Source organism: Ruditapes philippinarum, unplaced genomic scaffold (genome assembly GCF_026571515.1).
Source record: "Ruditapes philippinarum isolate M1 unplaced genomic scaffold, ASM2657151v2 ctg1786_1_1_1_1, whole genome shotgun sequence".
Taxonomy (NCBI): domain Eukaryota; kingdom Metazoa; phylum Mollusca; class Bivalvia; order Venerida; family Veneridae; genus Ruditapes; species Ruditapes philippinarum.
In genome coordinates, this window is record NW_026858083.1 from 206,572 (window position 1) to 223,549 (window position 16,978).

Below are 16,978 nucleotides of genomic sequence, written 5' to 3' on the forward strand. Positions count from 1 at the left end.
GGAAGCATGAATCATTGGTGTATGACAGGGAGGAGATGAAAATGCGCTGTACGGATTGTGCCGATTTTTACGGCGAAAAAATAAAAAACAAAAAGTGTCTTAGAAATACAAACACAAGTTTTTCTTTGATTTTGATCAATTTTATTTGGTCTGACAGATTTTGTTTCGGTCCGACAGATTTTCATGGTTTGTCAGACCGAATGTCTGACAGTTTTTTTCAACTTTCGGGAAGTCTGTAGCTAACGTGCAAAAAGTATATAATATTATAGACTTCATTGATAACACATTCGATACCAAAATTTTATGAGGGAAGCTATTGGAAATGTAATGTTCGAGACTGTCGCCATTTTGGATTATTCGTGTTTGAGCTAGTGTAACACCAAAAACCTATACAATTTCGGCAAAAAATTAATTTGTGCAGGAGTATGTATGTCTTCTTATCTGTTTTCGAAGCTTTACCCACTTGAAAAGACTGATCTTTGTCATATGTAGACTGTTTTAGAACTGTCGCCAAAATTTACTGGCAAAATTTACTCGTAATGTACGCGACTTGTAAATAAAGTGCCGCACATAACTGAAAATAACTTAGTAATCTAAGTCGTTGATATGTTTATTTACAATTAAATACTTATGCTACTATAGCCAGACTTATCTTTCTTATGATAAATTCTAAGAATTAACCAAGATTCTATTACTTTGACAGCCTGTGCCAGATGATGACTTAAGCATGTAATGTTCGCTACTTAAAAATTAGTACGTTCTATGCACTATTTCCCAATTAAGGAATTTTTAATAAATGATTTACATTTGGAGGGATATATAATAACCAAATCTGAAAGAATTGTGCCCACGAATCTTTTAATATATCTATATACACATACCGGTATGTCTGTAATGTACGCGACTGTAATGTTCAATACAATGAAAATGTAACATGGCTTTAGTATACTTAATTTTCAATTAGCCAGGACTTAAACTAGTCATTTTTGTGTAGATGCAGCATAAATGTATACATCCTTTGTATTTTTACAGTTATAATCAAATTTTCTTGATTTTGTATAAGTAAGGCTTTAGAATCTAGTAACTGAATATCAGATTCTAGTAACTACAAAAACAAAGATATAATACGTTTAATATTTATTTTCTTCTAAAGTGCAAGGTTTTCTTACTGAAATTGTTTAGATATAGATTATTAGAGATATGCCTTTCATAATAGGTATTGTAATGTTCACTACATTTTGTATCGGACATTACTGAATTATTCAGATGGCAATCTATACATTTGTTAATGTTTTCAGCGATTTTGCTTTTGTTTTGAGAAAATATTCCATAATTATATATTGTTTAAATAAAGTAAATAGGTGTTTGTAATTTAAATGCGTAAATATATATGAGGCAATATTGTTGATTATCATCTAAATCAGTTTCAAATCCCAATAACGTTTCACCGCGTGAGTAAAAAAAACTACTATTATAAACAAACATATAATAACTGAAAATATTATCAGATACTATTAACATAGTTGCTGACATGTTTAAAATATATCATCTACAATATTATACACATGATATCGTCTACAACATATAACAATGATGTATCAAACATTACAATATTAGTATCGAACATTACACGCAGATCTTGAAAATTTTCTTCATCTCTACAGTCATGTATGGTGAAATCTGTATTAGAAATAAGTAGCAATTGCACTTAACAAGTGTAGAAGAGGAAAAGACAATGTTGGCTCTTTGTAATTGAAATATTTTAAACTACGTAGGAAGCACATAATAATTAACAATTAAAATACATTTTATCTCAGTATTGGCTAGTAAGATGCCCTTTTTGAAATGTTCTGTAGCCTTAATAATATCAAAGGCATGAATTGTAATATATGTATTGTTATTCTGTACGCTGCATATATGCCCACGATCTCAGTAAACATGTTTTATGACATTGATATTAATATAAGGACAGGTATATAACTTCTTTTGTATGCCGGATACATAGTTATACTCGTAATTTAATTCATTTGTACAATATTATTTACCCATGCTATTAACTCAAGCTTAAATGAACACACTTGATAATATTAAGTTTAAACTTAAAAAAATGATTGTATAATAAAATGATAATAATAATAGCTATTACTATTACCCACAACGAATATTTTTACTGGATTATGTAATGTCCGAGACAATTGATGTTCTGTCAAAAAGACTCTACCACAAAATGTCAGTCATGTATTTTGTTTGCAAAGTTTTTTTTTCGTCACGTTATCCGAGATTATTGAAGTAAGGTTTGAACAAAACATAAGAACAAATAAATGGAATCATACAATTGAAATCAATCATCAAAAATTCCGCATTTTAAATAAACATACTTTTGTAGAATTGCGTTTTATTGCGATAACTTTGCAAGCTCAAGAAAAAAATATTTCAAGCGTTTCATAGTGAAATATTTTGTTATTTTATAAATGTAATGAATACATGGCAAAAATAAAGTTCTCTGAAGTGGATATGTTTAATATTTCTTATGAAATTCGGAATGTTTTAATTAATAAACTGGTAGTAGCGTACATTACAATAGGATAAATTTTACAACTAGGGTTGCTGCTTTCAGAGAGTAGTACTCGCAAAGTATTTGGTTGATGTTCAAAAAATTTCACAATTGTCTCATTTAAGGGTTCTACTTTTTGAAATCTTCGAAATTAGGCCCTATTAAGAAGATCGATTTTTTCGACTTTTGATCTGTCAATTTCACAATTCTTATGAGAATCAGTGTTTAATTGATATCAATTTTTAGACTTTAGTGAAAATAATGCAATCATTTGTCTCTTGATCTGAAAACTAAGTAGAAAACCAAATCCCCCTTGAAAGATGCATATTAACCCTTGTTGTAATTTTGTGACCCCATCTGATAAAAAATCCTGGATCCACACCTGTGGGGAGTACCATATTTGTTATTCAAAATTGCTTCAGAGTGTTTTTAACTTAACTACTGGCTGCAACAGATTCTTCACATGCAAGCAGTCCAGACTTTGTTCAGCTGGCATGTCCATGCTGACTGATCATGGTCTGTATTGTTGGTTGTCTAGTCAGTGAATATTTTTTAATTTTCCTCATAAATGATGAATGGTTTAGTCCAGACTAAAGGTTGGACAAGTTCATTTCAGATATATATAGCTTGGTTAGGGTTAAATAAAACAAGAACCGGTTGAACCAGGTGATGCTCCCCTCAAAGGTTTTGGACACAGGAAAGTATAAAAAAATGAACAAAGGGCAAAAACTCCAAAATTAGGCAAGGCAGAGTTATGGTTTTTTGCACTGCACTTCTATTCAATGAGATCTATCTATCTATAAAGTTTCGTGATGATATCTCTTATAGTTTCAGAGTTATGTCCCGGGTAAAATTCAAAGTGTAAAAATGAACAAAGGGCAATAACTCCAAAATTAGACAAGGCTGTGTTTAGGTTCTTTAGCATTGCAGTTCTATCCAATAAAATCTATCTACCTACAAAGTTTCATGTTGATATCTCCAACAGTTTCAACAATCCTCCTTTGAAGTTTCAATATTGTGGTCCAAATGGAACTTAAGTTATGCCCCAGAAACTGTTTTCAATTCTAAGGTAATAGTGACCTTGACCTTTGACCTTGTGACCCCAAAATCATTAGGGGTCTTCTACCCAATATGGACAATCAAACTATGAAGTTTAAACACAGTAGGCCAAATGATACTTAAGTTATGTTCCGAAAACTGTTTTCAGTTTTAAGGTAATAGTGACCTTGACCTTGTGACCCCAAAATCAATAGGGGTCTTCTACCCAATATGGACAATCATCCTATGAAGTTTGAATATTGTGGGCTAAATGGAACTTAAGTTATGCTCAAGAAACTGTTTTCAATTTCTAAGTAATAGTGACCTTGACCTTTGACCTTGTGACCCCAAAATCAATAGGGGTCTTCTACCCAATATGGACAATCATCCTATGAAGTTTGAACACTGTGGGCCAAATAGAACTTAAGTTATGCTCCGGAAACTGTTTTTAGTTTTAAGTTAATAGTGGCCTTGACCTTTGACCTTGTGACCCCAAAATCAATATGGGTCTTCTACCCAATATGGACAATCATCCTATGAAGTTTGAACACTGTGGGCCAAATGGAACTTAAGTTATGCTTCGGAAACTGTTTTCAGTTCTAAGGTAATAGTGACCTTGACTTTTGACCTTGTGACCCCAAAATCAATAGAGGTCTTCTATTTAAAATGAACAATCATCCTATGAAGTTTGAATGTTGTGGGCCAAATAGAACTTTAGTTATGTTCCGGAAACCAAATTGCTAACGAACGGACGCCAGTCCGGCCGAAATGTGATAAAGGGCCATTTCTTTTGTTATTTTCTATTGTTTAATAGAGGGCCAATGGCCCCTTACTCTAATGTTACGGAATGAACTCTATTGTTCTCTTTTGTTCTGTTTACAGTTAGATTGCCCTCTATCCCTTTTCAGTAGTGCGGACAGACGAACGGCGGACGGATGGACGCCAGGGGGTATAACATAATATGTCCGAAATTCTTTCGGGCATATAAAAAGTAAAAATAAACAAAGGGCAATAACTTCAAAACAAGAGCCGGTTGAACTGGGTGATGCTCCCCTAACAGGTTTTGGACACAGGAAGGTATACCTCTTGTAGTGACAAGGTAGCAACCAAAATGTTGTGCGCAACACGTCGTCATTTCTGTGAAATAGTTTTAAGATCAGACTTCAAAAAACAAAGTTATAGGCCAGACAAGATTTTGCTGCAAGGTCATGCTGTGACCTTGACCTTCAAGGTAGCGACCCAAATGTTGAGTGCAACACGTCTTCTCAATATGGTGATCATTTCTGTGAAATAGTTTTAAAATCAGACTTCAAAAAACAAAGTTATAGGCCAGACAAGATTTTGCTGCAAGGTCATTCAAGGTAGTGACCCAAAATGTTGCGCGTGACACATCGTCTCAATATGGTGATCATTTCTGTGAAATAGTTGTAAAATCTGACTTCAAAAAACGAAGTTATGGGCCGCACACGAATTCGGGACGTACGTACCGACTGACGGACGGACAACCCGGCGACTATATGCTCCCCCGAAATTTTTCGGGAAGCATAATAAGGCAAGGCAGAGTAAATATGGTTTTTGTATTTTCTGATCGCAAGATCAGTAAATACAAAGCTAACATCGACGGTCTAACACAAAATTTCCTTACAGACCTAACAACGCAAAGTAGTTCTCACTCAAAACTGCTTAAAAACCAGCAATTTAAAAGAAAGAATAATTTTTAATGTAGGCATTTAACGAATTACAGTGCATTAAAAATTAGATTAGTCAATAGAAATATGAGGTTACAATCACAAAATTCGCGGACGAATATCTTTTTTACCCAATGAAAAATAATCGGCTATTTCTGTAAAGCTTTATCAATGAAAATGCTATTTTTAGCGATGTCAATTACCGGAAACTCCAGAGCGTAGTACACAAATAAATCTGACTGTCGAGTAGTGGAATATATACATGTCAGACTATTTTGGCGAGAAGATTTTCGCTAAATTATTTTCATCAGTGTTAAACAACAGGTTTATCGTGAACAAAATACCTCGAAATTAATAAGGATTACAAACGCGAAATGGAAATTCTCAATTTAGAATTACAATCTAAACGCAGTGGCTGCGTAAGATGAATTATAGTATATAAAAATAAACATATACAGGAAAATAAATACCGATTATATATAGTCAATATGATTTAGATTGCAAAGATCAGAAAATACCACAGAGCTTGCAGCCCTTTGATTTAGCACCGCACTTCTACTCAATGAGATCTATCTACCTACAAAGTTTCATGTTGATATCTCTGATACTTTTAGAGATATGTCCCGGACAAAGTTCAAAGTGTAAAAATAAACAAAGGGCAATAATTCCAAAATAAGGCACGGCAGATATACGGTTATTGTGCACTGCAAACCTACTCAATGAGATCTATCTATCTACCTACAAAGTTTCATGTTGATACCTCTGATCATTTAGAGTTATGTCCCAGATAAAGTTCAAAGTGTAAAAATAAACAAAGGGCAATAGTTCAAAAATTAGGCAAGGCAAAGTTAAAGTTCTTGAGATCTATCTACCTACAAAGTTTCATGTTGTTTCAAAGTTATGTCACCGGACAAGAAAAGCGGACAGGTGGACGGACCGACGGACAGACAAAGCGGCGACTATATGCTCACCCTTCAGGGAGCATATCAACATAATAGATTCCCCTATTTTGTTAAAATACTGAAACTTTTCATAATTGAAATGGGATTATAATAGTCCAACCTAGACTAAAACATAGACTTAATCTGTTGTTTTTTTCTTCCCTAACTCCTCACAACTGAGAATTTCTATAAAAAAAACAAGAAATCAATTTAGTGAGGCCTAAGGGAACTTTGATGATTGTCATAAATACTTACTCCGGAATTAAGAATACTTTGGTTTTTTTCCCAGCTAATCCAGGGGGGTACAAATTTTTACAATTACAGCATCGAAAAAAAGCGCAACAGATTCACAAATCTTTTGTGACGGGTAGTGCACTGTGAAGCTATAACGGTAAAACTTTGTTTGTACCGGGGATATAGCTCGGAAAAACCCACATTTGCCAAGTTCCAGATAACAATTCTATTGCCCCAATATAAAAACACTTATACCCAGTTTGAATGTTGGATGAAATTTTTGACTGATTTGTCAAACAGGGTCTATTTAAGTTTTTTAAATGAACCTTTCTGCTATATAACAGTAAACTTTGATTGGATTATAGAAAAAAAAGGCCCTGTTAAAATTTAGTCTTACCCAATTTGTGATAGAGTTATGGGCCCCTTTTAGGCAAATTCTATATGGAGAAAAGCTTTTGTGTCAAAGACTTTTCAAAGATTTCATTGAATAAACTCTCAAGCTATGTTTTTGTTACTTCATGTTTAAAGTTAAGGCCATTCTTATAAGGTCCTTGCTTCAATGGCTTGTTTGATGATTTTAACAATATGTTCTAGGTTCCTTCCACTTTGCCCATTCCCTTCTCTGTTTTTCCTCATCATACTTTTGTCTGTCTGAGGTTATCCCCCCCCCCCTCCAATTTTTTCCCCTCTCTCCTCCCCCTTCTTTTATCCAATCCATATAAAACTTTAGCAGTTTCCCATTGTCTAGTATTTTAGTGTTAGACTGTCTTTGACTAGCAGCTATTGTCATTGAACCATGCATTTCTTTGTTTTTTTTCCCCAACTTCATTTTTCTTCTTTCTTTTATCAAGTTTATAGATGGAACCTTTTTTAAAGGCCCAATATCTGTATGATCTTTACAAAAATCTTTCAGAAATGCCTTCATTTTTTATTTCTCAAAAGCTTTTTGTGATGGACTCGCCCTCAGGCGCGTTCATAGCTATGTCATCTACACATGGGATTTTGATGGCTACAATCAAATAGTGGCTTCAACCAATAGCATCTTAACAAATAGTACAAGACTTAATCATATAAAGCACACACATAATGTCGGAATATGTTGAAAGCGTGAATGATCCAGTTTAATTACAAAAAATGTCAGTTATCTGAATGATAAAATAAACAAATGAAGATCATATATACACGACAAAGCATCTAATAATTGCACTATTTTCTCCCAAACAAAGTACAGTCAAACACGGTTTTTATGAATGAAAGCCATGAGCAAAAAATTACAACAACAAATCATACATATATAGAGCAAAAATGCCAGTGAAAACATTAGGAAATGATATTTAATTGGAAAATATGTGCCTAAATATCTGTTTTGTCAGACATAAATAATTTTTCAAAATAACAATTCCTATACCTAGAAGCACTATTTTCATCAATGAGATTTTAGTATAGTAATTTCTGACGTAATTTTTCGATCACTGCGGATGATCACGTGACCAGAATCGTACAATGGGCTCATAAAATGGCGGCCTAAACGCTCGGTAAAAGCAGTGAAATTGAGGTAAGCATACAGTTAACGTTAAATTTATATGTAAAACTAGGCCGCACGGAACCCCTGTATAAAAACCACGTACTGTTCTGCTATTGGTTACTTTGAAGCTCTCTCTGTTTAGGCCTGAATGTCGAAAAAGTTGTTTTGGGTGATGAGTTCAATGGCCGAACGGGTACTAAAATACGCTGTTTTCAGTAAAAAAAAAACGTATTTTGAGCAAAATTAGCAATGACATCTTGTGCACAATTGGAAGTTTGCGCATCAAGAATAATTTCCATCCTTTGTAAGTTTCATAACGAAGTTGTGCATCTTTTTAAAAACGAGTACAATGGCCGAACCAAATTTAATGAGTACAATGGCTGAACGATTTTATTGCCTATCCTATTCCGTCAAATTTTTCATTGAATTACATGTATGCTTGTTTCTCGCTTCCTGTCTTTGAAATCATACAAATATGATATTTGAAAGTGAAAAGTAGGAAGAAGTATTAAATTAAATGAATTAAGTTTGCTTGCTATAAATTCTCATCTTAATAGTATTTTGCTTTGATAACACACATGTACATCAACGTAAAAGTATTTAAAATACAAAAATAAAATACAAACATGTACATTATATAGAATTTATTTTACCAGCAAAATATATGTTTCAATTACATACATAAAATTGTCAATTATTTTGGAAATAAAGTAAGATTTTGTTTTTGTTTTTTGTTGTTTTTTTTTGTATTTCAGACGCAGAAAAAGTGGTTCCTTTAAATGAAAAGCATGTTTACGTATATCTATCGAATATATACATGTAATGTTATATTAGATTTTAAAATTGTGCTTATATTATCGTTAAATACTTCATCACACCATATTAAGTAATTCAATATCTTTACAGGAATTGGAAATTTCTTATGTGTTTATTAGTCGGCATTATGGCAAATATATGGGACGATCAGCTTCATGTCGTCACGAGCAGGTTCACAAGGGAAGGCACATTGTGGGACATTGTTTTCGGCAAATTGCAAAAACATAGGTCTGTAAATTACATATCATACAAGAAGTGCATACTGTCTGATATTTCTACAAACGGCTTGTGTGGCAAAGATGGAAAGAACACAAAGATGGAAAGAACACAAAGAAATGGTTACAAAATGAAAAAGTATTAAGAAAAACGAAATAAGGTAATCCTTGAGCAATATATTGCCCAGTGATTTTTCTCACTTTATTGGGAAGAGGCCTTAGCCTCTTGATTTTGGGAAAAATTATCGCTAAAATTGCTGATTTGGGAAGTAAAAAAGCTGGTTTGAGTTCAGATTTTTGGGAAAACTGCATGATTTTAAAGAAAATTTCAATTGGGAAGAGGCCTTTTTTCGGAGTCTGTTATATAAGTAGGAAAATCACTGATTGCCCTATTATTTACAGCGGCATACAATGTACCCTGTGTGTTGAAAAATGAAAGCATTACATATGTTCCTAAAAGGATTTAGTTGAAGTACAAAATTTCTTATGAGATCACATAATTTTTTATTATGAAACCTGGTTATAATAGCTGCAACACTGTTAAACATAACATGGAAGCCATATTTACATCAATAATCTGATAGTACATGTATTTCTAAAATTCTAATGTCAGTCAATGCGAAAGTCAAAAAAAATTTCCAGCCACAAGGACAGTGAGTGGGATCTTAGATTTATTTCCGGTCCTGATGATTTTTTCCCGGCCCGGACTCTGAAAGGTATTTTTTTGTAGGGGTGGGGGAGGGATATTGCCATAATTATAAACAAAAATATTTAGAAAATATGAATTATCAGACTCAACTATTAGATACTATGAAAAAAATATACAAAAACATATTAAATAAAACTTTAGTTTAATTCACAAGAAAACGATACATCTTTCAAAGGTTGGAGAAAAAATATGTTTTGGTAAGGAAATTATCCAAGACAAGATGGTGGCTTACATTACTTAGCAAAAACTGGTTGTATCTTGTGGTGATTTTGGTTATCTGGGTCTGTGAATACAAGCAAAAATGAAAAAAAAAGATTGATCTTAGAAGTTTTGCATATTTCAGAAGGCCAAAAATTGTTTCAAACTGGCTGAAATTTTATTCTGACATGAGGACTGACTGTATCGAAATTTATCTCGGCCCTCCTGATTTTTAGTTGGCTAGACTTTCGCACAGACTGTAATGTGTTTCAGTTGTTTCAGAGCAAACAACCATGGCGGATCAATCCCATTTCAGGCAGTCAGTTCGCGACAAAATCTGATTAAGCAACACAAGTTATTCACTCAATAAACTTTATTGACGTTTCTGCACGTGACAAAAATATCATGATATGGCCAAAACAAAGTCTGATGACCTAATAAGAGGCACTTTTGTGACAATGACTAGAACAAACAAAGTTTCACTGAGTTTGCTTTGATATTATACACTTTGATCAGTGATTACTCAAACCCTGACTATATATGTAGGCTCTTCCACATAGTACATTTGTGTTTCTTTTTGCCGGAATGGGAAGAAAGGTGATCAATCAGCATTGCCCTAGTTCGAAAAGCTTTGGGCAGATGCTGCAAGTTAGAGTGGGTTAGCATGGAATAACTTGTGTTGCTCAAGTTCAGATTTTGTCGCAAACAAACTGCCACATTCTTCGCACTGACTTTTGCTCCGCCATGGTTGTTTGATCTGAAACAACTGAAAGAAATTAGAATTTAAAAATACTTAACTATCAGTTTATTAAAGTAAATATAGCTCCCATATGTTGTGTTTAACGTTTTTGGAGCTATATTTACCGGGTTTCATAATATTTGTCCTCATAAATTTTGTACTTTAATTGTACCTATTTAGGAACATAATAATGCGTTAATTTCTCAACACAAAGGGTACATTAATTTGTATGTCGCTGCTTATAGCAGATAATTGGGCAATATATTGCTCCAGGTTTGTCAAATTTCTTTTTCTTAATAGCTTTTCTTTATTTACATGCAGTGATTTTTCTCACTTAATTGGGAAGAGGCCCTAGCCACTTGATTTTGGGAAAAATCATCGCAAAAATTACTGATTTGGGAAGTGAAAAAGCTGGTTTAAGTTGAGATTTTTGGGACGACAGGAAGCTGATCGTCTTCCATACGATTTGCCATAATGCCGGCAAATAAACACATAAGAAATTTCCAATTCCTTAATAAAACAACAACAACAAAAACAAAAAAAACAGACTTTATATCCAAAATAATTGACAATTTTATTTATGTAATTGAAACATATATTTTGCTGGTGAAATAAGTTCTATATAATGTACATGTTTGTATTTTATATTTGTATTTTAAATACTTTTACGCTGATGTACATGTGTGTTATCAAAGCAAAATACTATTAAGATGAGAATTTATAGCAAGCAAACTTAATTCATTTAATTTAATACTTCTTCCTACTTTTCACTTTCAAATATCATATTTAATAAAAAGAATAAGGAAAGTGAAACACACGAAACAAAGTGGGTCAGGTTTCTATAATTTTATTAAAATATCATATTTGTATGATTTCAAAGACAGGAAGCGAGAAACAAGCATAATTCAATGAAAAATTTGACGAAATAGAACAGGCAATAAAATCATTCGGCCATTGTACTCATTGAATTTGGTTCGGCCATTGTACTTGTTTTTAAAAAGATGCACAACTTCGTTATGCAACTTTAAAAAGGATGGAAATTATTATTGACGGGCAAACTTCCAATTATGCACAAGATGTCATTGCAGCATGATTGCTAATTTTGCTCAAAATGCGTTTTTTTTGCTGAAAACAACTTTTTTTAGTATGTGTTCGGCCAACTTTTTCGACATTCAGGCCGCAACAGAGAGAGCTACAAAGTACATCCTCTTGATGTGGTAGACATTTGTGCCAAGCAGTGATTGACAAAGTTACAGTCCAGACACAAATGAAGAGGGGATACACAGAGACAGAGTGTGCGAGGGGGTGTGTGTGTGGGGGGGTGGCATAAAAATAGTGCGTACTGTGTAGAAGCGTGTACTGTGGTAAATTAAATCATGCAACCGAGTCATTCCCCTTTACTTCCGGTTACATAAATGTAAACAATAGGTTGGCTACATAACATAAATTGTTAACAAAATGAACTAAAAGTGGGCAAATTGTATCCTGGCTGCAAGACGAAACAGTCATAGTAAATGATCCTGAGATTGGGTTTCAAAGACAGTCTATCACTGGTGGCACATTTCTTTAACAGGTATAAACCATTTTTCAGCTAACGAAACAATGAGGTGACCGATCATACACTCCTTTTCACTAATAAATGGGACCAATATAAAGTATTTAAAACACTAAAATTGAGTATTGTTTATTAAATATTCATTATTTTTAACCGTTTAAAAGCATTTCAAAAAACATTATTAGCGAATGAAAAGCATCGGCACAGGTCTGTTGTTTTTTTTTCAGCATCACAAATTCTGCCATACACTTCTATTATTAAACACAATCTGTACAAGTTGTTAATCAAGATATTCAACTAAGTTCAGTTAGTAGACATGTATCAAATTAAACACTTGAATAGAGAAATAAAATTGAATTGACCATTTATTCAGAAACATTTTGTCCAAAGGGTTCAAATGAAAAAGTGCTTTATAAATTATAAAATCTTGCATCTAATTTACAAACTCATCAATATCTTTTTCAATACATATTGGCATAAAAAAGGCTTGTCATTTACTGTATCTAGAAATATTTATTAATTTATCTTAAACTATACAAAAACATTATTTATGTCAATGATATAATTATTTAATTACCTCCCGTTATTCATGCATTTTTTTATATTTACAATTATATAGTGCATTAATTCATAATGTATCCATTTGGTTTAAAATTTATTTTGAACATAATGCCATAACTTAAATAGATAATAGATAGATAATTTTTATTTTATTTTAAAACTAATGACAGTGATGTTTCTAAATTATTATCTCCCTTTTTACAATTTTAAAATGTGATTAAAGCAATTTTTTTTTGAAATTCTAAACTTTCACATAAGTAACTGTTATTTTCATACTTGTTGAATTTATTTATTAGCCTAGTTTCTCTATGAAAATGTATGTATACTTTGATCCAGTTTTTTAATAAATGTATTGTAATCATTTTCGAAAATTTTATATGCTATTTAAAGTAATTATGTCTATATAATTATACAATTGCACATGTTTTATTGTATAAAACAGTAATAGGCATCTTATTATCCCCCGCCAATGGAATAGGGAGGGGGATCTTGTTTTGGCACTGCCTTCCAAATTCCGTCCAAATTTGGTTTCCGCACTAGTTCTCGGTAACTACTGGCTGGAATTCGACAAAACTATATGGGAATCATCAAAATCAAGAGGAGATGGCTGATGCGCAAATCTTCGGCTTGTTCCAGTCAGACCCTTTAACTCAGAGTTATGGCCCTTGATTAGTTATGCAGTATGCTTTTTGGGATGTTGATCATAGCCCATCTATGATAACATTAAGTAATGATGGAACAAAGTCCTCTGTTACCTTCAAGCATAACTTAGTTTAGTAACAAAATCATACATGCAGTTGGAAGTGTTTATAGGTCTTGTAAAATTAATCATGTCCTAAATATTACAAATAATTATAATTTATTTTGTCAACGAAAACCCTACGGTAAACCTGCTTTAATACCTCACCAAGCCTTCCTCACTCAGAGTCAGTCCTTTAGGCTTTAATTTTCAAATAGAATTAAAATTTATTTTAAAAACAATCATATTCAATATTATTGTATGTCTTGTACAGTAAAACCTTTGTGGAATTTGTCTCGAATTATACAAATGTTTTACTTACTAGAGACGCAATGTACGTAGATCAATGTTGCTGCAGATAGAAGAAATGGGCACCAATAATTCATCTCAACATTTGCGTTGTTTACTTCGCCATTATTTACATCACGCGCCAGCGAGTGAATCTTAAAATTGATGACGCAGCTGATGACGTCAGGAGTTTTAAAAGGATAGTTTTACTTTGCTAGACCTGCCTATACACGGTGATAAGGCGTCTACCACAATTTTTCCGCGCAACGTCAAAATATCATATATACTTCTGCCCGAGACATAGTACATCTATAGTTTGCAAGGAGAGGAGAGTGATTTTGATGGCAATGTAACGATTCGTCACAGTAACTCAGGGGCGTAGCTAGGGCTTGAAAAATTATACGCAAATCGAGGCACAAAGTACCGAGAGGGGGAGCGTGCGGAGGGGGTGTCCCCCTCCCGCTGGTAGGGGTACGGGGGTCTCCCCCGGAAAATTTTGAAAAATTAGATGTTAAATCGTGGGCTCTGGCATGTCTCGAAGCACCTTTTGCACGTAAAGCATGAAGCATTTTCAAGCCATTTTTCCCCATAAATTGATAAACATATAGCTGCTTGTTTTACTTTCTAACTTATTTCATTATAACTTCGAACAGATTTATAAAGAAAAAAGGCAGTGTACGCCTTGTAATTTTCTTATAAACATACACAAAAATGTTTCCATGTGAAGTTTAATTAAGGATGCAGGTCATGAAAATGTTCTATGTATGAATGCACGTTCAATTGTAAAACGCATTTAACCAGATAACAAGTGTTTTTAGCATTTCTCATCAAATCAGTTTGATAAGAACAGCTTTTCTCTTAAGCCTTCAAGTCTTATTATCCAAGTGTATGTATTATTTCCAAATGCACAAGAAAAATTGTACTTTGAGAACACTTCTATTCTATCGTAAGAAAGTAGGGAAATTACCAGATACAACGGGATATTAAATGGTCTAATGATAACTCCATAGGTCTCCTCAGGCGGTGATGCGAAAGTAACAGACTTACTCATAGATATATTTTGTTGCCCACAAAAAAATATGGCCGACTCTTGTGATGGATTTCATGTGTTCTTTTGAGTGTGTGTGTCCATCAACGACTTTTCTTGCGTTGCTCCAGTCAATCAACGGACGAGCAACAACCACATTTTCAGCTGCATTATATATAGGCAAAAAATACCCAATCAAATAAAGGGATGTACGTACCTTAAGTAGATGGGTGTTTATTCGAGTTCTCCGAGAGGTGCAACCCAACCTGTATGTGGCTCGAACCGCTCGGTAAGGACAACATTTTTTTAGAATCTGGCATTCTTAGTCGGCTTCTGATATTAATACTTCCGAAATCCAGGAATCGTGCTCCCTGGGAGCTTCTAGCGGTTCACGAGGGGAGAAGAAGTAGGGGGAGACAAAGAGGGGGAGGTGGGCGGAGAAGAAGACAGAGAAGGAGACGCGACATTGGCGTCTGATTTGCTGATCACAGGAGGGTCACATGCTAGGTCTTGTGAATTCTGTTTTGTTTCTGCCATCAACTTGAATGGCGTCCCGTTTTAGGACCATAATAAGGGTCGCTTGTCCTGGAATTTGGCGGATGTTTCTTTTCATTTTGACAACTAATTACACACCAAAAATTAAATTTTGCCCCGAGTTGATGATTTTTGAAATATTGATCTAGAACTAAAAAAAATAAAGTTGTTTTAAAATAGAGCTATTCCAAAGGAAAGGATTGGTCTAAATCTTTGAAAAAAGTCTTAATAATCTTTATTTCCAACGATAAGTTATTATGAGCGTAGTTTGTAGATAAGATAATGCTGTGCTTTTCATTTGTCTCTGTGCAATAAGTTTGTAAATGCTCTTAAATTCCTATTGTACATATATTACAATAATTAGTAGAAACGTCATACGATAGAGGGATGCAATCATAATTACACTTAGTAGTAAACAGTATGACGCAACGAAATATTTTGTAGATAGAAATGGAGATCTAGATCTATTGCTGAGTAACCATTCGTCACAAATCGATTCGCCACAGAGTATTAACGTTTCGCCACATGTTAAAAATACAAACTTTTTCACACATATTCTCAAACTTTTTATGAAACCTCTTTTCTATTTTATATTTCATTCGTAAACTACATAAATTAATGTTGAAAATTATACTAAAACATCTTTTATTGAATAAAAACCCATGAAAACAAACATATTTTATCCAAGGGGTCGTACAAAGGATAAATAATAAAGATTGAAAATATATTTGTGAAAAAGATTCTACAATAAACCACGGACTTAAATTGATAAATCCGTGAATAAACTAACCTTCCACTTGTGTGAAACTTTCAGTTTAATCGACAATTTCTCAATTTCTGTACTGTAACATTTCAACGACGGGTGTACGCACTATCCAGAATCAAAATCGCATTCAACGAGAACTACTGACAAGAAAGGGAAGACTTGTGTCAACTTCAAGTCATTTGGAATATTAAAACTAGAAGTATGGGGATCTTCTTTGCAAAAGAAATTAAATTCAAATCTATTCTGTTTGCTTTACATGACTCGTTTTTGCTCAAAATACCGGTTGAAAAAGTGTTCGCGGTATCAGAATTTTGAGGATGCGCGCGCATGGTATGAACACCTGAATAAAGACTATCAAAATTACATAACATGCTCATTGTCAATAAACCATAGCTGGGTAGCTCTATACGAAGGTTTATCTTGAGGTCAAAAAGTCGTTAGAAAGGTGGCTGCCACTCTGTCAAATAGGGACTCTCTCAGTTTTTACATTTTTATCTGGTATTTCTTTTACAAGTACCATTAATGCCTTAAAATGTAACATACGTTACAGTTTTCAACTTTGAAATTGTGTTTCAGAGAAATAAGTTCCAGAATGATTAAAACATGTGCAATTAGTCATTTCTGCGTGTATATACACTTTAATTATTAATAAAAAATATTTGACTGTTAAAACCTCATTGAAATAATGAATGATCAAATGTCACCAAATGCATATAAATAAATAGTGACAAACCTATTTAAAACAATCAGAAGCATTTATAAGAGACATTCTATAATTGAATCGATGCATTCTTAATAATACAGCATATAATATAATTATAATCAAAAATAGAATTGTGGAGTCTCTTAAA

General features: G+C 33.3%; 1 protein-coding gene across 1 annotated transcript in view; it reads right to left on the reverse strand.

The window, feature by feature from the left end:
- LOC132752025 (uncharacterized) overlaps positions 1-14,025 on the reverse strand; it is a 77,654-nt gene extending 63,629 nt beyond the window's left edge. The window contains exon 1 of the mRNA XM_060742284.1: positions 13,835-14,025. Within this exon, the coding sequence (XP_060598267.1) occupies positions 13,835-13,898 (64 nt within the window). The 5' untranslated portion in view covers positions 13,899-14,025. The remainder of the gene's footprint in view (positions 1-13,834) is intronic.
- Between the last annotated feature and the right edge of the window lie 2,953 nt (positions 14,026-16,978).